At 44.6% G+C, this 22919-nt stretch overlaps 2 protein-coding genes across 3 annotated transcripts; both read right to left on the bottom strand.

The window, feature by feature from the left end:
- Positions 1 to 1398: 1398 nt before the first annotated feature.
- On the bottom strand, positions 1399 to 17163 carry cd247 (CD247 molecule). Its single transcript, XM_071330293.1, has 7 exons — positions 16836 to 17163; positions 2950 to 3050; positions 2781 to 2822; positions 2625 to 2699; positions 2491 to 2520; positions 2309 to 2398; positions 1399 to 2002 (listed from the first exon to the last, which is right to left on the bottom strand). Exons 1-7 carry the CDS (start codon positions 16894 to 16896, stop codon positions 1934 to 1936), a joined length of 468 nt encoding a protein of 155 aa, XP_071186394.1. The 5' UTR covers positions 16897 to 17163; the 3' UTR covers positions 1399 to 1933.
- Positions 17164 to 17503: 340 nt separating this feature from the next.
- On the bottom strand, positions 17504 to 21204 carry creg1 (cellular repressor of E1A-stimulated genes 1). 2 transcript variants are annotated; one of them, XM_071330292.1, is made up of 4 exons: positions 20158 to 21204; positions 19408 to 19527; positions 19091 to 19306; positions 17504 to 18761 (listed from the first exon to the last, which is right to left on the bottom strand). In XM_071330292.1, exons 1-3 carry the CDS (start codon positions 20449 to 20451, stop codon positions 19091 to 19093), a joined length of 630 nt encoding a protein of 209 aa, XP_071186393.1. In that variant the 5' UTR covers positions 20452 to 21204; the 3' UTR covers positions 17504 to 18761. The 2 variants fall into 2 exon arrangements, with proteins under 2 accessions (XP_071186393.1, XP_071186392.1); XM_071330291.1 differs by having other exon boundaries at positions 18648 to 18761; positions 19087 to 19306; positions 20158 to 20539.
- Positions 21205 to 22919: the final 1715 nt, after the last annotated feature.

A 22919-nucleotide genomic window follows, 5' to 3' on the forward strand; every position in this document is an offset into this window, starting at 1 on the left:
CTCCAGCTCTATTCCAAAGCAAAAATCCTGTTAAATGTTTCATCTACACAAATACCAAAGAATACTCTGGCCGGGATTCAATCCGATCGCAGGGTTATAGGCGTTGCGGCTTTTAAAGGCAATTTCTGATTGAGCTGAACATATGCAGCATTTATCGTGAATGGGACCTCTGCAAAAGCAGGGAACATTGCCTTTAAAATACGTAATATCTTTATAACCTAGGACCGGATTGAATCCCGGCCTCTGACGGTCTTTCCCACTCTCTTCACGCTTCTTTTTCTACTCCCGTCCCTACAGCGTATTTATACTGTAATAGACCGATACAGAACCAAGTACTGGCATCCAAAGCGCAATGTATATTATGGTACATTTCAGGGAAGATATCGTCAAGCAGAAAATGTGTTTTGAAAAGAGCTTAAGTGTTTTTTTTCTCATTCAGTATGGATGTCAATGCAGAATGAACTTACTGTTGGTAGATGGTCAAATGTAAGGTATTTTTGTATGTTTTAGGATTCAGTGCCTCGATTCACTGCCTGTGTATCGTGATTTAATACTTTTTTTTTTACAAAAAAAAGAAAACGTGTAGGCCTGCATATCTTTTTCTAACACCCACACAAAGTTGGGTAGGTTACTTTCTAAATGTAATCCGTTACTAGTTATCTGAAATTGTAAACAGTTTTAGATTACTCAGTAACAATCTGATTACTTTCCCCTTAAGAAGCATTAGAAGAATACAAAAATGATCCATCAAACACATTTGTTGTGTCATAGTAGTCTCTGACTTGTGATCAGACTCGCTCAGGGGAAATAAACGTAAATGTCTTTCAATGCCTAATTTAATGTAATTGATAAAACAGAAAGGTGTCAATGTAAAATTTTGTAAACCAAGAAGTAATCTAGTTTTTCAAAAGTATCTAATCTGATTACAATATTTTTGCTGATAACTTAACGGATTACCGTTTTTTGTAATCGTTCTGTACACCACTCCAAATCTGGTCCCTACTTCCTCCTGTCTCGTTTAGTGAGGTAGCAGTTGTCACATTAACTCTAGGTGGTGACACCCATGGTTGTGGCAATGCAAGGTGTGATGTCACTGCTTGGCAGACTACATAGATGAACACACCCACTCAACAGTATACTAGCTTACTACTGCTATATCAACTACTATCACGCCACACTGTTGTCACAGGAACAACGTAGGGAGACCGTAGTCGTTTAACTATGTCCCTGTTTGTCTGCTGTATTTCGGGGATTATGTTTTTTTTTACTTACAAATGTATATGAAAAATCTCTTACTGTAACTTTGTTATAAACATCATTAAAAGTAGTAACATTGTTGCCATTGTGTCTCCTTTGCAGAAGAAGACTCAGTGGTAAAGGACAAACCTGATAATCAGATCTTTGTAATGAGATGCTTTATTATAGTGCTGAGGCACATTATTTCTTATAAACATGAGGGGAAAGGGAACACAATTACACTGTACACTGTATGCAAAATAACCTACATATTTATTCTTTAATTACATTACTCCAGGTATAAACTAGAGAAGCAGTAGCCAATGAGGAAGGGTCAGTAGGGTCGGTAGAATGAGTTTCAAGGTCAAAGGTTACAGACTGGAGCTAAAGTCATAAAATATCAAGTTCATATATTAAGAAAATTATGAAATTGTTACTGGCGCAAAAGTCTCCAGATTTTCCAACAAAAGCCTGAAAGATAAAAAGGGAGTAACACAACTGCAAACATACTTTTTACACAACAAGGACTGTTCTAGATATCAGAGGCTGATCCTCCATGATGTTTCTGTTAGCGAGGCGGAGGGAGAGGCTGATCCTCCATGATGTTTCTGTTAGCGAGGCGGAGGGAGAGGCTGATCCTCCATGATGTTTCTGTTAGCGAGGCGGAGGGAGAGGCTGATCCTCCATGATGTTTCTGTTAGCGAGGCGGAGGGAGAGGCTGCATCTGGAGAGAGTCATAGGTATCCTTGGTGGCGGCACTCAGACCCTGATAGAGAAATGGAGGGGGGGACACAGTCAACTAGGATTGATCCCAAATCTCTCACTAAACCCTTGCCTCATCCACTTTATTCCAAACCTCTCACTGCACACTTCCCTCTCATCTATTTCCCTACCACTGTCCCCTCAGAGAGAAACTAATAGTGAAACAAGGCCTGTTATGTTTGTGTATTCGGCCTTGTTAATTGGTTGGTTTCAGCGGAGGGGCGTGGTCAATAGGGAACATGCAAGTAAGCATTTCGTTGGACTGTGTGAACCATGTGTATCCTGTGCATCCGACAAATAATCTACACACCTGGTACACCTGGTCGTTCTTGTTCCTACGGCGCTGCTTGTCCTTCACAGCGATCTCCCTGTACGTGTCGTCTGTTGGTTTTTTAAGGGACTGCGGAGGGAAACACTGTGTTATGAGAAACATATCTATTATAATATCTAAACTAACATGAAATTATACTGTATGTTGGGTAATGAACTTACCGTGTAAGTGTCGTCATTATTCCTGCGATTCTGTGAATAATATAACAAGGTACACAGAATCAGGCTTTTGATGCATGATTGGGGTAATACGAATCTCATTCTGCTACACGAGATATAGATCCACACACACTTACATCGCGTGCCGTTGCACTCTCTGGATCCCTTCTGTTTACTCGTCCATAACCGCCCCCGTCCGTAGGTTTCAGATCCTAGAAAACACAGGGACAGTGTTCCAGGTTCATCAACACAACCCCCCCCCCAGCCCCACACACACACACACGACTACTCACAGTGTAGATATCATCATCCTCCAATATCTTGGACTTGAAGAACTACAAGACAGAGAGATCAGCCAAATATGTTGAGACAATAACTGGTCCTAATAGAACTGGTACTTGTATATCCAATCACAGGTTTATCTACATCTACCCATATACTGGTGTGTAAACCTGGACTCACTTTCTCTCTGAGCAACAGTCCAGTGATGATGAGACCGTAGAGCAGGAGGAAGCCGTCCAGAATGTAGCAGAGTTTAGGGTCGTACAGTGGGGTCATCGCCTCTGCAGGGGAGAGGTTGACATTAATGAGAACACACACACAAACACCCCCGGTAAAACCCACCCCTCACTGTTAGAACGATTATGTCAGGAAGGTGAATGGAAGTAGGTGTGTGTGCGAGTGAGTATGTGTCTATGTGCACTCACTTTCTCACACACACACACACACACACACACCACACACACACACACACACACACACACACACTCTTTCTCATGTACTGAACCGAAACAGTTTCAGAACTTTTTCACTTCTCTCTCTCTCTGTGCGTCTCAGGAAGACAGTCATATGACAGTCAGGCTCAGTGTGGTTGCTGTGACTCTAAGCCTTTTTGTGGTGGGGGTGAGTAGAGCTGTATCTAGCTCAGTGGTTTCCTCAGCTGCAACACGTTCTGAGTCTGAGGTGGTATAACTGCCTATGTGAGCCCCAGGTGTGTGTTTCTGTTACTTATATGGCATCAGCAAAGACCTATTTCCAACTTACTTTGTACCAGGACTGACTAAAGCTTAGAGACCAAATCAGCCACATCCAAACGATAGGTATCGGTCCATGGACTGTAAAATACACCCTCCCCCCTCCTTATCTGTCATTTCCACTAAGACATATCTGATCTAGAAACAGTTTGGCCTCCCTTCAAGAGAGAGACTGACGATAAGGATGCAGTCAGGATTACAGAAGCCAATGAAACCCTTAGGATGGCTGAGACACTGAGGCCAGGCCTTAGGATGGCTGAGACACTGAAACACGGTGGCCAGACCTTAGGATGGCTGAGACACTGAAACACTGTGGTCAGGCCTTAGGTTGACTGAAACACTGTGGTCAGGCCTTAGGTTGGCTGAGACACTGAAACACTGTGGCCAGACCTTAGGATGGCTGAGACACTGAAACACTGTGGTCAGGCCTTAGGTTGGCTGAGACACTGAAACACTGTGGTCAGGCCTTAGGATGGCTGAGACACTGAAACACTGTGGTCAGGCCTTAGGATGGCTGAGACACTGAAACACTGTGGTCAGGCCTTAGGATGGATGAGACACTGAAACACTGTGGTTAGGCCTTAGGATGGATGAGACACTGAAACACTGTGGTCAGGCCTTAGGATGGCCGAGACACTGAAACACTGTGGTCAGGCCTTAGGATAGCTGAGACACTGAAACACTGGTCAGGTCGTAGGTTGGCTGAGACACTGAAACACTGTGGTCAGGCCGTAGGTTGGCTGAGACACTGAAACACTGTGGTCAGGCCTTAGGATGGCTGAGACACTGAAACACTGTGGTCAGGCCTTAGGTTGGCTAAGACACTGAAACACTGTGGTCAGCCCTTAGGTTGGCTGAGACACTGAGACACTGAAACACTGTGGTCAGGCATTAGGATGGCTGAGACACTGAAACCCTGTGGTCAGGCTTTAGGTTGACTGAGACACTGAAACACTGTGGTCAGGCCGTAGGTTGGCTGAGACACTGAAACACTGTGGTCAGGCCTTAGGTTGACTGAAACACTGTGGTCAGGCCTTAGGTTGACAAACACTGTGGTCAGGCCTTAGGATGGCTGAGACACTGTGGTCAGGCCTTAGGATAGCTGAGACACTGAAACACTGTGGTTAGGCCTTAGGATGGCTGAGACACTGAAACACTGTGGTCAGGCCTTAGGATAGCTGAGACACTGAAACACTGTGGTTAGGCCTTAGGATGGCTGAGACACTGAAACACTGTGGTCAGGCCTTAGGATGGCTGAGACACTGAAACACTGTGGTCAGGCCTTAGGATAGCTGAGACACTGAAACACTGTGGTTAGGCCTTAGGATGGCTGAGACACTGAAACACTGTGGTCAGGCCTTAGGATAGCTGAGACACTGAAACACTGTGGTCAGGCCTTAGGATGGCTGAGACACTGGTCAGGTCGTAGGTTGGCTGAGACACTGAAACACTGTGGTCAGGCCGTAGGTTGGCTGAGACACTGAAACACTGTGGTCAGGCCTTAGGATGGCTGAGACACTGAAACACTGTGGTCAGGCCTTATGTTGGCTGAGACACTGAAACACTGTGGTCAGCCCTTAGGTTGGCTGAGACACTGAAACACTGTGGTCAGGCATTAGGATGGCTGAGACACTGAAACCCTGTGGTCAGGCTTTAGGTTGACAGACACTGAAACACTGTGGTCAGGCTTTAGGTTGACTGAGACACTGTGGTCAGGCCTTAGGATGGCTGAGACAGTGAAACACTGTGGTCAGTCCTTAGGATGGCTGAGACACTGAAACACTGTGGTCAGGCCTTAGGATGGCTGAGACACTGAAACACTGTGATCAGGCCTTAGAATGGCTGAGACACTGAAACACTGTGGTCAGGCCTTAGAATGGCTGAGACACTGAAACCCTGTGGTCAGGCCTTAGGTTGACTGAAACCCTGTGGTCAGGCCTTAGGTTGACTGAAACCCTGTGGTCAGGCCTTAGGTTGACTGAAACCCTGTGGTCAGGCCTTAGGTTGACTGAAACCCTGTGGTCAGGCCTTAGGTTGACTGAAACCCTGTGGTCAGGCCTTAGGTTGACTGAAACACTGTGGTCAGGCCTTAGGTTGACTGAAACACTGTGGTCAGGCCTTAGGTTGACTGAAACACTGTGGTCAGGCCTTAGGTTGGCTAAGACACTGAAACACTGTGGTCAGCCCTTAGGTTGACTGAAACACTGTGGTCAGGCCTTAGGTTGGCTAAGACACTGAAACACTGTGGTCAGGCCTTAGGTTGGCTGAGACACTGTGGTCAGGCCTTAGGTTGGCTGAGACACTGTGGTCAGGCCTTAGGTTGGCTGAGACACTGAAACACTGTGGTCAGGCCTTAGGTTGGCTGAGACACTGAAACACTGTGGTCAGGCCTTAGGATGGCTGAGACACTGAAACACTGTGGTCAGGCCTTAGGATGGCTGAGACACTGACACACTGTGGTCAGGCCTTAGAATGGCTGAGACACTGAAACACTGTGGTCAGGCCGTAGGTTGGCTGAGACACTGAAACACTGTGGTCAGGCCTTAGGTTGACTGAAACACTGTGGTCAGGCCTTAGGATGGCTGAGACACTGAAACACTGTGGTCAGGCCTTAGGATGGCTGAGACACTGAAACACTGTGGTCAGGCCTTAGGATGGCTGAGACACTGAAACACTGTGGTCAGGCCTTAGGATGGCTGAGACACTGAAACACTGTGGTCAGTAAGCTCTTAAGAAGTATATACAGTATACACTGAGTATACCAAACATTAGGAACACCTGGCCTTGAACTGAGTTTACCTGTATGTGGTGCTGCTCCATCTGTTCTCTCCCTTTCAGAGGGACAATAGGAGGAGACCTTCAGCATGGTGAATATAGAGGCAAGTGTGTGTGTGTGTGTGTGTGCTTCCATATACAGAAAAATTCACAATTCTCCTTTTTTCCTGATCTGTGTGTCTGGATGATCATGTGACCTCCAGGTAACTGTCTGCATGCACAGAGCCCTTGCTGTTTAGTAATAATACATGTATTTGTAGATGTGGAAATGCATATTTTCTACTGCAATCTGCTGTCTGCTTGCACCTGCAGTGGATGAGAGAGGAGGCTGTGCAGTAGTCTATATGTGTAGTCAGTGAATGAGAGAGGAGGCTGTGCAGTAGTCTATATGTGTCAGTCAGTGAATGAGAGAGGAGGCTGTGCAGTAGTCTATATGTGTCAGTCAGTGAATGAGAGAGGAGGCTGTGCAGTAGTCTATATGTGCCAGTCAGTGAATGAGAGAGGAGGCTGTGCAGTAGTCTATATGTGCCAGTCAGTGAATGAGAGAGGAGGCTGTGCAGTAGTCTATATGTGTCAGTCAGTGAATGAGAGAGGAGGCTGTGCAGTAGTCTATATGTGTCAGTCAGTGAATGAGAGAGGAGGCTGTGCAGTAGTCTATATGTGTAGTCAGTGAATGAGAGAGGAGGCTGTGCAGTAGTCTATATGTGTAGTCAGTGAATGAGAGAGGAGGCTGTGCAGTAGTCTATATGTGCCAGTCAGTGAATGAGAGAGGAGGCTGTGCAGTAGTCTATATGTGTCAGTCAGTGAATGAGAGAGGAGGCTGTGCAGTAGTCTATATGTGTCAGTCAGTGAATGAGAGAGGAGGCTGTGCAGTAGTCTATATGTGTCAGTCAGTGAATGAGAGAGGAGGCTGTGCAGTAGTCTATATGTGCCAGTCAGTGAATGAGAGAGGAGGCTGTGCAGTAGTCTATATGTGCCAGTCAGTGAATGAGAGAGGAGGCTGTGCAGTAGTCTATATGTGTCAGTCAGTGAATGAGAGAGGAGGCTGTGCAGTAGTCTATATGTGCCAGTCAGTGAATGAGAGAGGAGGCTGTGCAGTAGTCTATATGTGTCAGCCAGTGAATGAAAGAGGAGGCTGTGCAGTAGTCTATATGTGCCAGTCAGTGAATGAGAGAGGAGGCTGTGCAGTAGTCTATATGTGCCAGTCAGTGAATGAGAGAGGAGGCTGTGCAGTAGTCTATATGTGTCAGTCAGTGAATGAGAGAGGAGGATGTGCAGTAGTCTATATGTGTCAGTCAGTGAATGAGAGAGGAGGCTGTGCAGTAGTCTACATGCCAGTCAGTGAATGAGAGAGGAGGCTGTGCAGTAGTCTATATGTGCCAGTCAGTGAATGAGAGAGGAGGATGTGCAGTAGTCTATTTGTGCCAGTCAGTGAATGAGAGAGGAGGATGTGCAGTAGTCTATATGTGCCAGTCAGTGAATGAGAGAGGAGGCTGTGCAGTAGTCTATATGTGTCAGTCAGTGAATGAAAGAGGAGGCTGTGCAGTAGTCTATATGTGCCAGTCAGTGAATGAGAGAGGAGGCTGTGCAGTAGTCTATATGTGCCAGTCAGTGAATGAGAGAGGAGGCTGTGCAGTAGTCTATATGTGTCAGTCAGTGAATGAGAGAGGAGGATGTGCAGTAGTCTATATGTGTCAGTCAGTGAATGAGAGAGGAGGCTGTGCAGTAGTCTATATGTGCCAGTCAGTGAATGAGAGAGGAGGATGTGCAGTAGTCTATATGTGCCAGTCAGTGAATGAGAGAGGAGGATGTGCAGTAGTCTATATGTGCCAGTCAGTGAATGAGAGAGGAGGATGTGCAGTAGTCTATATGTGCCAGTCAGTGAATGAGAGAGGAAGCTGTGCAGTAGTCTATATGTGCCAGTCAGTTAATGAGAGAGGAGGATGTGCAGTATTCTATATGTGTCAGTCAGTGAATGAGAGAGGAGGATGTGCAGTAGTCTACATGTGCCAGTCAGTGAATGAGAGAGGAGGATGTGCAGTAGTCTATATGTGCCAGTCAGTGAATGAGAGAGGATGATGTGCAGTAGTCTATATGTGCCAGTCAGTGAATGAGAGAGGAGGATGTGCAGTAGTCTATATGTGCCAGTCAGTGAATGAGAGAGGAGGCTGTGCAGTAGTCTATATGCCAGTCAGTGAATGAGAGAGGAGGATGTGCAGTAGTCTATATGTGCCAGTCAGTGAATGAGAGAGGAGGATGTGCAGTAGTCTATATGTGCCAGTCAGTGAATGAGAGAGGAGGATGTGCAGTAGTTTATATGTGTCAGTCAGTGAATGAGAGAGGAGGATGTGCAGTAGTCTATATGCCAGTCAGTGAATGAGAGAGGAGGATGTGCAGTAGTCTATGTGCCAGTCAGTGAATGAGAGAGGAGGATGTGCAGTATTCTATTTGTGCCAGTCAGTGAATGAGAGAGGAGGCTGTGCAGTATTCTATATGTGTCAGTCAGTGAATGAGAGAGGAGGCTGTGCAGTAGTCTATATGTGTCAGTCAGTGAATGAGAGAGGAGGATGTGCAGTATTCTATTTGAGCCAGTCAGTGAATGAGAGAGGAGGCTGTGCAGTAGTCTATATGTGCCAGTCAGTGAATGAGAGAGGGAGGATATGTGGTCTGCATTAGCAGCATTGTACCACCAGGGTTGTTCAACCAGCCTAAAAGAAAATCGTCCTTCGCCTCATGTCACTTGCACTAAAAGCCATGGCAGAACACAGCATCTGACTCATAGAAGACAGGGTCAGGGCTCCAGTAGCAGACTGGTGCTGGGTTGTATTCATTAGGTACCTGGACGGAAGAAAACGGACTGAAACAGGGAGGGGCCACCTGAAATTGTCCAATAATAAACATTTGCTTTCGTTTCCTGTTGCAAAATGTTTTGCTAAGGTGTGCGCTAATGAAGACGACCCTGTTAGGATCCTGTAAGAGGGGCCTCATCAAAGCACTACAACATGAAATGCTTTCTTAGTCTAATCAAGTAATAATGTAGTCATTTGGTGAATGCGTTTATCCAAGGAGACTAAAAGATACACTCAATTCAGAATGTTTGCAGCTTGATGATTGAGTTCAGAATTGAACATTCTGCTTGTTTTCCTTGCCTTTCAGAATCCAAATCATTTATTTAATTAATTGTGCAAATAATAAAACCTATGGCAACAGCTATAGAACACAGCTAGATTGTATGGTGATTTGTGAATTGTTTCATTGAGGCCTGCTCTGTCTAAAGACTACAGCATCACAATGTCAAAGTTATTTCCATTTAAAATGTATTTCCTTCATCCTCCCTGACCCTTTGTCTGTTCTGTCGTTTATCCTCAGAAAGTGTGACGGAGGCAGAGCTGTTGGAAGTGTGACGAGGCAGAGCTGTTGAAAGTGGGACGGAGGCAGAGCTGTTGAAAGTGGGACGGAGGCAGAGCTGTTGAAAGTGTGACGGAGGCAGAGCTGTTGAAAGTGTGACGGAGGCAGAGCTATTGAAAGTGTGACGGAGGCAGAGCTGTTGAAAGTGGGACGGAGGCAGAGCTGTTGAAAGTGGGACGGAGGCAGAGCTGTTGAAAGTGGGACGGAGGCAGAGCTGTTGAAAGTGTGACGGAGGCAGAGCTATTGAAAGTGTGACGGAGGCAGAGCTGTTGAAAGTGTGACGAGGCAGAGCTATTGAAAGTGGGACGGAGGCAGAGCTGTTGAATGTGTGGCGGAGGCAGAGCTGTTGAAAGTGGGACAGAGGCAGAGCTGTTGAAAGTGTGACAGAGGCAGAGCTGTTGAAAGTGTGACGGAGGCAGAGCTGTTGAAAGTGGGACGGAGGCAGAGCTGTTGAAAGTGGGACGGAGGCAGAGCTGTTGAAAGTGGGACGGAGGCAGAGCTATTGAAAGTGGGACGGAGGCAGAGCTGTTGAAAGTGCGACGGAGGCAGAGCTGTTGAAAGTGCGACGGAGGCAGAGCTATTGAAAGTGCGACGAGGCAGAGCTGTTGAAAGTGCGACGGAGGCAGAGCTGTTGAAAGTGCGACGGAGGCAGAGCTGTTGAAAGTGCGACGGAGGCAGAGCTGTTGAAAGTGCGACGGAGGCAGAGCTATTGAAAGTGCGACGGAGGCAGAGCTATTGAAAGTGCGACGGAGGCAGAGCTATTGAAAGTGCGACGGAGGCAGAGCTATTGAAAGTGCGACGGAGGCAGAGCTATTGAAAGTGCGACGGAGGCAGAGCTATTGAAAGTGCGACGGAGGCAGAGCTATTGAAAGTGCGACGGAGGCAGAGCTATTGAAAGTGCGACGGAGGCAGAGCTATTGAAAGTGCGACGGAGGCAGAGCTGTTGAAAGTGCGACGGAGGCAGAGCTGTTGAAAGTGCGACGGAGGCAGAGCTATTGAAAGTGGGACGGAGGCAGAGCTATTGAAAGTGCGACGGAGGCAGAGCTGTTGAAAGTGCGACGGAGGCAGAGCTGTTGAAAGTGCGACGGAGGCAGAGCTGTTGAAAGTGCGACGGAGGCAGAGCTGTTGAAAGTGCGACGGAGGCAGAGCTGTTGAAAGTGCGACGGAGGCAGAGCTGTTGAAAGTGCGACGGAGGCAGAGCTGTTGAAAGTGGGACGGAGGCAGAGCTATTGAAAGTGGGACGGAGGCAGAGCTGTTGAAAGTGGGACGGAGGCAGAGCTGTTGAAAGTGGGACGGAGGCAGAGCTATTGAAAGTGTGACGAGGCAGAGCTGTTGAAAGTGTGACGGAGGCAGAGCTGTTGAAAGTGTGACGGAGGCAGAGCTGTTGAAAGTGCGACGGAGGCAGAGCTATTGAAAGTGCGACGGAGGCAGAGCTATTGAAAGTGCGACGGAGGCAGAGCTATTGAAAGTGCGACGGAGGCAGAGCTATTGAAAGTGCGACGGAGGCAGAGCTATTGAAAGTGCGACGGAGGCAGAGCTATTGAAAGTGCGACGGAGGCAGAGCTGTTGAAAGTGCGACGGAGGCAGAGCTGTTGAAAGTGCGACGGAGGCAGAGCTATTGAAAGTGGGACGGAGGCAGAGCTATTGAAAGTGGGACGGAGGCAGAGCTATTGAAAGTGCGACGGAGGCAGAGCTGTTGAAAGTGCGAAGGAGGCAGAGCTGTTGAAAGTGTGACGGAGGCAGAGCTATTGAAAGTGCGACGGAGGCAGAGCTATTGAAAGTGTGACGGAGGCAGAGCTGTTGAAAGTGTGACGGAGGCAGAGCTGTTGAAAGTGTGACGGAGGCAGAGCTGTTGAAAGTGTGACGGAGGCAGAGCTGTTGAAAGTGTGACGGAGGCAGAGCTGTTGAAAGTGCGACGGAGGCAGAGCTATTGAAAGTGCGACGGAGGCAGAGCTGTTGAAAGTGCGACGGAGGCAGAGCTATTGAAAGTGCGACGGAGGCAGAGCTATTGAAAGTGTGACGGAGGCAGAGCTGTTGAAAGTGTGACGGAGGCAGAGCTATTGAAAGTGCGACGGAGGCAGAGCTATTGAAAGTGGGACAGAGGCAGAGCTATTGAAAGTGTGACGGAGGCAGAGCTGTTGAAAGTGTGACGGAGGCAGAGCTATTGAAAGTGTGACGGAGGCAGAGCTATTGAAAGTGTGACGGAGGCAGAGCTGTTGATCCGCATAGCGGATGTTTTGCCGTTGTCGAAGGAGGTGGAACTGCGTTGGCGCCAACAAATCGGCGAGCAGCTGCTCGTGTGATCATTGTCACGAAGCCACACTGTCCCACTCGCGTTACAAGTTCAGAAGGAGAAAGGCTGTATAGAAATAATGACCTTCACATTGAAAACCATTCAGCCAAATAGTTTCTATCATCATAATGGAGGTGTAGATTACATCTCATATTCCACTGTTTTGACTTAGAAACAAGGCTGCATGGGATTTCTGTTCATGCCTCTTCGTGCAGCCAATGGCAATGTCCGCTTTAGGTATAATGCCAGGAGCTGCTTGTGGATTTGACAGCTCCTAACGCAGTTCCACGTCTGACACAGCAGAAACAACTACTATGCGGATGTTGGATAAAGTGGATCTGATTGAATAGAGACATTTGTGTAAATTCTGTTTCTCGCACTATATTGTTAATTGCTAGCAGCACCAAGTCATATTCTGGGCATGTGTAGGAATAAAAGTTGATTCTGATGTTTAACGACAGATGGCCTACAGTTTACTGAGCGGAATTGGACATTGAGTGAGTGATTGACTAAATGAACAGTCTTTGTTCTGTGTTTGTAGCATCTTTTAATGTGTACATACTACAAAACAACATTTACAATGAGGTCATTCACTAAACTATTGATTTGGTTTCAATAACTTTTTGTCTTTTGACCTAGGAGGGAGACGTTTCCACCATCACTAGCACTGCCATGATCGTGGCTGTGGTCGCCTCACAGACAGTCTCTCCCTTCCCACCACAGGTAAACCCTAGTGTGGTTAAAGCCTCCTCAGGGGCCTCTGCAGAAAGGGCCAAACACATGTGACAGGAACAGCAATACTTTGTCTCCACTTCAAAGTACTTGCTCCAGATAGTTCATCATTTGACGTAAATAAAAATAGATCTGTGTTCTTCATCACTTCATATTCAAATGTGATGCTTTATAGCACCATATTGTGCAATACTTCCATTGTGCAACACATTTACATGTGAACAAGCTCTAGTGAAGGTTAACCCTGATTACATGTTGTGCACGTTAAGTTAGGGTCAACTACACCCACACTCCAAACTGAATTACAGGGCTATGGAGAAACCACATGTCCTGTAAGAGGCCTACTGACAGGAAATCAAATGTAATGTGATTAACCCCCGCACCATGAAACGTGAGGTATGATTACGGTCAAGTCCGAGATCGCAGATCGCTAGATTATCATGAAGTGATATTATCTGACACAGGAAGCGTTGAGTGTGAAGCTGTCAGTGAGAGGCTGGGGGGGCATGGATAGAGGTGGTGGGGGGCGGGTGTATCAGACCTGACATGATGAGCTCCACAGGTTGTTTCCGAATAACTATTTTTAAGAAACAGCTGCATCGCTATAAGAACATCTCTCTCTCTCTCTCTGCATTGCGGTCAGAGTTCGTGTCTCAAACCCTGAGAACGCTACAGAGTCCAGTTGTATAATATATTGCACCATTTTGAGTGTGTGAATGTATGCATGTGAATTTGCAAGAAAAAATATATTTTAAACAGAAATATTGGAATTCGTCTACGTTGTGTGGGAACCTAGCCTGTTTTTCACTGAGTATGTGAATCCAACATTGATTATTACAGCAAGGGGAGAGTTCATTTTGAAATAGCCCACCCCTAAAACGAGGATTGTGTGTTTGATTGAATAGTAGCCTCAGTCTAGTCCATCTCAGGCCTGACCAGTGCAGTGCTGCGGCCACAGGTAAACGGCGACAATTTGAATGTAAAGGTCAAAGGTTACAAGCTTTTTAATTGTTGTTAAAGAGTTTGCTGCTGAGGTCTTTTATTGCTAACTTTAGCGTCATGTACTGCCAGTGACCGTGTTGATGGAACATACCATCTATCTACTGGTCTCCTAAAAGGAAACTGACTGAAATCTTTGTTTTGATAGATTATTTTGCAGTGTGGTGACATCAACATCTGTCATTTCTCGGTAGAAGTTTGTTGGAAAGAGAGAAACAAGTAGGTGTGTTAAAATCCTTGCTTAAAAAGTGACACTCAGCAACTTTGATGTACTGTCATTGAGTGATGTGATGTCACCCACGGAAAACTCAGTTTGAAGACGTGAATACATTTCCATTCAGCTTTTGCCTCTGAAGACAGACTGTTTATGTTTAAATTGCACAATCAGATGATTTGAGTAGTAAAAAAACATGTTTTTTTATTTTTCAGAGATTGTTGATCAGTCTTTAGAGCCTGTTGAGCAATGACAGCATAGTTTAGTTTAACACGCAGGCCAAAATTAAGGGTGCAATTTAGCTGGATGAACTGCATTAAAACATTTTGAATAGACTATTGCATTTTTGAAGAAAAAAAATCTGCAAATCAACACATTAGTAATTTTACATAAACTGCATCTTAAACCCCAAAAGTTGCTCACTGTGATGAAATAAATATCACTACATGTCATTTCAGATTTTATGGACCTGCCTTTGTCATTGGGATTTAATTAGTTAATAGTGTAACTGGTAGTATCAACTTTCAAACTCTACTGTTGTTCAGAGTGGAAACAGAAGGCCCTCCTACATAGTTCTCTGTCTCAGTGGGATATGAGTGAGAGAGAACCCCAATCCTGTCATGGTTACAGTAATGTATCTCACACCAAACACTTCGTGTTCTATGATGGGTACAAAAACAAAGCTTCCCCAAAATGACACAGCCAACTGGCAGAAAGGAGCGAACCGCTAACTGAAAATTAAATGGAAAAGTTGATATACATTGATTGTTTCTCTAATGCAAACACAATGAGCAAATCGTAAAGTGTAGAAGCTATTGACAACACTGACACTTTCTCTAATAAGCATGTAAGAGGACTTGTCCAGTATATCGTAATCTATACATCTTTACCATCCGAATAGGACACTTGTATAATGTCCAAAAGAACCTACCATTATTTAAACGCATAGTACAGTAACCATAAAACTTTCCCAGCATTTTAAATTGCTTATCTAAATAAAGAGTTGACCATTGACCGTCATTCACACGCATACGAACGCACACGCACTCTACACACACACGTACATTGTAATATTGTTGTATGGTGGTATTATATATTTTGTTTTGTAGATATGTAGTGGTGTAATAATGATATATGATATACTGTTTTACCTTTCGTTTTATGTGTGATGTAAGTGCCTTAATGTGTTTGGACCCCAGGAAGAGTAGCTAATGGCAGCAGCTAATGGGGGATCTCTAATAAATACAAGTTGGTTGACAACGGGGCCCGAGCTCTCACACGAACAGTCACACATACTGTAGACTAGCCTACGTCGCCGACACTGACTCTGCAAAATCAGAAAGTTACAATTATGAAATATATATTTTTAAATGAAGTAATCATTAGCAATTTAGTTGTTATCGTGAACCAATCCAAAATATGTTTCTGCATGAGATACTCTTCAAGGGACCCCTCCTTCTCTGTCTTTGAGAGAGAAACAAACGTTTAAAAAGTCAAATTATGATGCTCTCTCTCCTCCATTTCTAAACCTTACCATAACCTTTATTTCACTGGTTGTGTTCTAGGATTACAGGACCCTTTCTGGTAGAACATTACGGCACGGAGCTAAGTGATAATGACAAGGTAATGGTAAGGTATATAGCTACTCACAATGAAAACAGTATTTGTCCAGATAGACTATCCCTAATTTCAATATAATAATATTATTGATTGAGAGTAATGCACCACATACTTTGCACCATATTATAAACTAGGTGGTTCGAGCCCTGAATAAGGATTGGCTGAAAGCCGTGGTATTTGAGACCGTATACCACGGGTATGACAAAACATTTATTTTTACTGTTCTAATTACATGTCTATCCAGTTTATACCAGCAATAAGGTACCTCAGGGGGTTGTGGAATATGGCCAATATACCACGGATAAGGGCTTTATCCAGGCACTCCGCGTTGCGTCGTGCTATGAACAACACTTAGCCGTGGTATATTGGCCATACACTACACCCTCTTCGGGCCTTATTGCTTAAATATAACAATACAACAACCATACCGTAACTTACACTGACAGTGAGGGTTTGAGAATGACTTTTGGAACAGGAAACAAGAATATGATAATTTTACTGGAATTAACAAATCTAGGTAGATGTTTTAAATTGGCGTGTTTCAAAAAAAATATTCAATCTGTCCCCTTTGATGAGAGAACACGACAATCAGAGTGGAAGGAGACAGCAGACACCTCTGTATTCTCCACATGATCAAAACCCAACTCAAAGTCAGAGTCGGGTCTCTGTCCGTCTGTTCACTTGTGTACAATACAGATCACACACACTTCACAGTAACGTAACCTTTGAAAGCCAACCCAAACCAACGTGAGGGCATTGACACGATGGAGAGAGTAGTAAATGTAGTGCAAAAAAGTCCCTTCATTCAGGGCCAAGAAGTTAAATATGGGTCAAGTTATTATTTCCTCTAACAATATGCCCTGGTTCTAAACACCTGTGTGTGAGAATCTGGAACTCTTGTCTTTATTAAACCCTCTATATGACTACAGCGCTGTGTTTTGCTCTCCCTCGTTTGTCTTTTCCTGCTTCATCAAAGATGGCCGACTCTTGTTGAGAAACGGAGGACACCACCGTGAGTGAGCTGTGTTTTACCCAGCGGGATTCAAAGCACCATGCAGGCATCATAGGTAGTACGACTCCATTTGAGTGGGTGCCTGTACAGCTGTACAGCGGTCTATAATGAGTAAACTAGACTTTCAGCTAAATACTACAGAGTTACACCAGCTCTTTGATGATACCAGGTTGTTGGAGGCTTCGGATGGTTGAGCAACGATTGACAGGGGTCAGGGATGAGCCCAGGTGCAAAGAGAAACAGTGTTTGGAGGGGTCTTACCGACATAGGGTAGTGCAGTAGACAGAACCAGCAGGCCTCCCGTCCACTTCCGAGGGTCCATCGCTCCTCTCTGGATGGGTGCGGTCGAGCCCCTTCTCTTAGAAACCGTCCCACACTCCTCTCTGCTGTCCTCTCTTCTGTCTTCCTGGGCCTTGGGGGATGATGGCCCTCCAAAGCTGGGTATTGTGGGCAACCTCTCGTTCTCCTGTCTCTCTCTGTGTTGGGGTGGTGTTGTCCTCCTACAGCAGCTGCTTGAGGCTGAGTGATGCCTCGACTCGCTGGCGGCTCCTCGCCTTAGCGTACAGGAAGTGGCTTAGTGTTGCTCCACCTGGTTACACAAGACAGACACACAAGCCTCTCTCAGCCTGGCCTACACTTCCCTTATCCTCATTTCTAAAGACATGGCTCCTTCTCATTACTCAGAGGAGGCACTTCCTGTCAATGTTGAGAGGAATATGTTTTTGACTGAAGAGCTGTGTGTTATACAATTGTATTGGACTCATCTACTTAGTAGCCCAGTGACTGAAGAGCTGTGTGCTATTAGTTCTATTGGAATCATCTACCTAATAGCCCAGTGTGACCAGTCATGCTTACTTGCATCCTACATGGGAAAACCAACCTGATTATTTAATAAGATAAATATTACATTTAACAAAAACAAAGGAAAGTACTGTACATACAAAATATAGCTTTATTTATACAAATCATCCATCACTTTGTTTACAAAAATATGTATCGTGTCAGCATCAAAACCTCAATCCGTTTGTTTTACAGGTGGTGATCAGAAAATGTTATGAAGCCATTGCAGACACTGATGTTTTTTTTAGAATAGAGTAGCATATATATATATATATATATATATATATATATATATATAAAATACTTATTTCACGTAGAAAATATACAAAGAATGTATTTAAATTCCAGCAAAAATCAGAAGTGAAGTTGTAAAACTGAATACATTTCGTTTTAAATGCATGTCATATTTAGTTATATTTTGGCATGAAATTGAATTTAAATGAATTAGACCCAAACTGATTAAATGAAGACTAGACTAAAAATGGTTTACTAGTAAAATGAGAAATGGATTTGTAGATGACAAGTGCAATGCTTCATAATAAACACATACCACTAACTATAACACACAATTTAATTCAACAAGAGCGTGCGTCATGTTTTTCCTTTGCTTTGAAGAAATGGTTCACCCAAATGACAACTTATTCTAATTTGATGGATAGCTACATTAAAATGTATTCTATGGCGCTAGCGTCTGCCACCCAGAATGTGGGTTTGTTTACCTTGTCACAGCTTATTGGTGGCATTGTCCAAAAGCAATAGAGTGGTGGTACTCTTGTTGGCATACCCCAAATGGCATTACAAAAACAATCACCTCCATACTACAACAACATATGTCATTTGGTCAAACTACCCTTCAAACCAGTTGCTTCTGTCTGTACCAAGCCTCACACCTCCCCTCTTGTGGTAAAAATACAACACTGCATACGACTGCTCACATGGGAGAGATGCCATCAATTCTTTCTTAGAACTACAAAAGCCAAATGAACTCCCTAACAACGAAGGCAGTCCTTCTTAAAATAATTATATTGCACAACAAGAGAGCTTCCTAAAGGGTATAACCTGCTCACTCATGCAATTACACACAGAGATCCATTCCTATAGCCATACATTTAAATTGGAAGCATATGAGAGAAACTCTGAATTCCAAACCATCCCCTTCCCCCACAGACACCCCAGTAGATATTACATTATTTGGAATTCAGCAAATGGCCATTATTGAGCAAATTTAGTTGGGGGGGGGTGGGGAATGGCTTCATTGTTCCAAATATTGGGTCCATCATCCCCTGCCTTCTAGATCACTATGAAACACTTAGGATTCCTCCACATCAAACTGACCGTGGTGTCCTCCTAAAAGAATCACAAGACAGAAGTACAACAGTCAGCTGTTCTGAAGCCACTGTAAACTAAAACAGTGACTCAGTACATTTTTGTCACATGCACTTAGTGCTATTCATTACTTTCATTCCTGACAATAAACCATATCATTGACACATTGATCAAACACCATGACATCTGACCAATCAGACTCTGTTTCAGAGGTGCACTCCACAAAAGTGCATCCTAAGATTATTTGCACCAGGCAGTGAAACCCCTAGTCACTGATCCAGTGTCAGAGGCTAGGGGTTGTTTCTGGACAGGGCCTCAGAGGCAAGAGAAAAGCATCAATAGCTACTCACTCAGTGGTGTCTCTTGTAGGGTGTAGCCTTGAAGGGTGTAGCCTTGAAGTAGTCTTCTGGGGTGACTGTCTTCACCCCTCCAAAGTAGTCCAGAACCCACACTTTGGTGATGTTCATCTTGGCAAAGAACCAGTTGTGGTCGGTGGGCCAGTCGACCATCTCAGGGTGGCGGCTGAACAGGGCTTTCTTGGCAAAGGTGGCCTCTGTACCGTTAATCTGTCAGAGACATACAGGTAAACAGAACAGTGAGGATTCATGAAGATAAACTCTGTGCAAGTGAGTGAGACTGATTGTGTGTGTATGTCATTAACCCTCACCTCCAGCACAGAGCCAGAGAAGATGATGTGGGCACAAAGGGGATCCTGAGGGTCGTATCCTTGGTTCTTACAGAAGTCTGTCTGGGCCAGGGACATGGACAAGGAAGCCTGGGGGTTCACCTGAAACACAGTCAGTATCTCCTTACTCTTCAGCACATCCCTTTTGAATGGCATCACACATAGGCCTGTGTAGGTTATATATTAGAGAAAAAGGTTAAAAGTTTAGCCTATGGCTTTGCCCGCTTTAGGTATATGCCAGGAGCCACTTGTGGATTGGACAGCTCTAACACAGTTCAACATCTGACACGTCAAAACAACCGCTATGCGGATGTTGGCTAAAGCGGATCGGATTGAATTGAGCTCAAAGAGTGTGTCGTAAACTGGCATACATGGTGCTGGCTGGGTCAGACTAGGAGCTGTCAATTCATTGCCACCATCAACATAAGACTGAAATGTGACGTCATTACAAAAAATTGCTGTGTCACTCCCCAAAAGCAGCTGACTCATGATGGGCCAATGAGTTGCATAATTTAACAACATTCAGTCATGGCTCTAAATGGAAATGAAGTGTCATCTACAAATAGAACAATGACTTTTTCTTGCAGTAGACGACATAATGCAAATAATAACCTTATCTGTCATCGACTTTACGTCATTGTATTGTCTTGACATTGTTGGCAACAACAGTGATCCATACCTTTCCTACGTTGCCATTGACATAAATATTGACATAAATATTGTCCTACCCACCTTTAAATCCTGGACAGAGATCTCCATAGTGGTGAGGTACATGTAGGGCACCCCAGTCCCAGACCCAACTGGCCCGTCACTGGTAGAGAACGCATTGGAGAAGGGTTGTCCTTGCACTGGCTCATGGGTCGATATTGTGGCCATGGAAGCCCAGTTGCACTGGTTGGCGACGAATCTAGCCATCCTAGCGACTTCCTCGTGCGGAGGGATTCTGTAAAGTTCGCCGGGCATAGCGAAAAGCAGTAGAAGCCCTGCTGCCAGCAATGTGTTCATGTTGACTTCCATCTCCTCCATAAACCACTGAGGTATAAGAACGTCGTAAACACATGTAGAAAGAAAGGAACGAGGAGTGTTTCGTATGCTGCGGTCACGTGATCAGGGGCGTGTGTCATGTGACTTTACAGCTGGGCGCGAGCGTAACTTTTTTCTCTCAAATCCAGGCGCACTCAATTACCAGTAATTGTTCCCGTTATAAAAAACAAGTTGCTTTCTACGAAAACTGTAAGAATAGGGCTAGCGTGAAAGACCATTTCAACATAGTCAATATTTGGGGAGATTTGTATCCCTCCTGTTGGTTGTAAACCTGACCATGTAATACACCTGTGAATTACTTCAACAGCCCACAAACACTTTATACTCCGCTTCTCAGAATCCCCAAGATGGTTGGTTGTGGAAAGAAAGCTGTCACCAAAAAGAAGACCGACACGCCGCTCCGCTAGGTCGCCAGTTTATGTAGACCGATTTCGCCGGGAAACTGCGCAAACTGCTTTTGCACACGAGCGACAAGCTACATCGCTGCCATCTGTTCATAAATTCTCGAGCTGTTTGCTTCTGCACACGAGCGACAAGCTACATCGCTGCCATATGTTCATAAATTCTCGAGCTGTCGGGTAATGCTGCCCATGACACAACTGGCGCATTGTTCCCCGTCACATCCAATTGGCTGTGAGGAGTTGAACACACAGCGGCGTTCACAATTCTGATGCGTGTGTGTTCTTCCAAACATCCAAGCCGTGCTGCTCCTCTAGAAGACTGACGAGGCGTCTAGAGATGACTGTACTGCCAAAGACATCAAGTGTCAATAGTTTTAAATGTACAATGTTTTTACTGCAAGTGCACTTATTTTTGTGTTTCCTATAGGTATTGTACTAAGACCCTAGTTGGCCTACATTTGCCTCTTGTATGCAAGTGTTGTAGGGTTTTGATGTGGAAAACATTTCCTTTAGAATTTCCAACTGGGTAAACTCCTAGACAGGTAAACTCCTAGACAGTTGAACCCCATCAATTGCTTTACATTTCTACAGGTCTTAGTTGACAACGCAGTCAACTGAGCTGGTCCACTAAAAGCATTCAGTGACTACTTCATCTAAACAACTTGATTTGGCTCAATGGTGGACCTCATACAATGGTCTCATTTCTAAAATGTCTTGCAGATACTTCTAGCCTAAGAGACTTAGTCATGCATGTGCACATTTTACATATGGATGGTCCTGGGAATTGAGCCCTCTACCCTGGCATTACAAGCCCCATGCTCTACAAATTGCTACACTGAACAAAAATGCAACATGTAAAGTGTTGGTCCCATGTTTCATGAGCTGAAATAAAAGATTCCATGAATGTTCCATACACACCAAGCTTTGTCATTTTCTGCACAGATTTGTTAATATCCTTGTTAATGAGCACTTGTCCTTTGCCAAAATTATCCATCCACTAGACAGGTGTGGCATATTAAGAAGCTGATTAAACAGCACAATCATTATACTGTTGCACCTTGTGCTGGGGACAAAGGGCCTCTCAAATGTGCAGTTTTGCCACAACACAATGCCACATCTCAAGTTTTGAGGGAGCGTGCAATTGGTATGCTGACTGCATGAATACTTTTTTTGTAATTTTGTAAACACTCTTATCCAGAGAAACTTACAGGAACAATTAGGGTTATGTGCTTTGCACAAAGACATATCAACAGATTTTTTTTATTTTTACCTAGTCGGTTTGGAGATTCGAACCAGCAACCTTTCAGTTACTAGCCCAACGCTCTTACCTGCTAGGCTACCTGCCAACAGAGCTGTTGCCAGATAATTAAATGTTCATTGCTCTACCATAAGCTGCCTCCAACATCATTTTAGAGAATTTTGCAGTACGTACAACCAGCCTCAACACCAGACCACGTGTTTGATGTCGTTTGGGCAAGTGGTTTGCTGATGTCAATGTTGTGAACAGAGTGCCCCATGGTGGCGGTGGGGTTATGGTATGGGCAGGCATAAGCTACAGACAACAACCACAATTGGATTTTATTGATGGCAATTTGAATGCACAAAAATACCGTGATGAGATCCTGAGGCCCAATGTGAGGCCCATTTTTTTTAAGGTATCTGTGACCAACAGATGTATATCTGTACTCCCAGTCATGTAAAATCCAGAGATTAGGGCCTAATGAATTTATTTCAATTGACTGATTTCCTCATATAAATTGTAACTCAGTCAAATCAATGAAATTGTTGCATGTTGCATTTATAAACTCAGCAAAAAAAGAAACATCCCTTTTTCAGGACCCTGTCTTCATAAAAATCTAAATAACTTAACAGATCTTCATTGTAAAGTGTTTACATACTGTTTCCCATGCTTGTTCAATTAACCATAAACAATTAATGAACATGCACCTGTGGAACGGTCGATAAGACACTACCAGCTTAAAGACGGTAGGCAGTTAAGGTCACAGTTATGAAAACTTAGGACACTAAAGAGGCCTTTCTACTGACTCT

This window comes from Salvelinus alpinus, chromosome 10, assembly GCF_045679555.1.
Source record: "Salvelinus alpinus chromosome 10, SLU_Salpinus.1, whole genome shotgun sequence".
Taxonomy (NCBI): domain Eukaryota; kingdom Metazoa; phylum Chordata; class Actinopteri; order Salmoniformes; family Salmonidae; genus Salvelinus; species Salvelinus alpinus.

Excerpts from the sequence above, each read along its gene's own strand:
- cd247 (XM_071330293.1), bottom strand. The coding sequence starts at position 16,896 with ATGGACCCTCGGAAGTGGACGGGAGGCCTGCTGGTTCTGTCTACTGCA. Across the intron at positions 3,051-16,835 it reads TACTGCACTACCCTATGTCG|AGGCGATGACCCCACTGTAC; the intron begins GTAAGACCCCTC and ends TCTCCCCTGCAG. Across the intron at positions 2,399-2,490 it reads ATAATGACGACACTTACACG|TCCCTTAAAAAACCAACAGA; the intron begins GTAAGTTCATTA and ends TTCCCTCCGCAG.
- creg1 (XM_071330292.1), bottom strand. The coding sequence starts at position 20,451 with ATGGAGGAGATGGAAGTCAACATGAACACATTGCTGGCAGCAGGGCTT. Across the intron at positions 19,528-20,157 it reads TCTCTGTCCAGGATTTAAAG|GTGAACCCCCAGGCTTCCTT; the intron begins GTGGGTAGGACA and ends ACTGTGTTTCAG. Across the intron at positions 19,307-19,407 it reads TCTCTGGCTCTGTGCTGGAG|ATTAACGGTACAGAGGCCAC; the intron begins GTGAGGGTTAAT and ends TGTCTCTGACAG.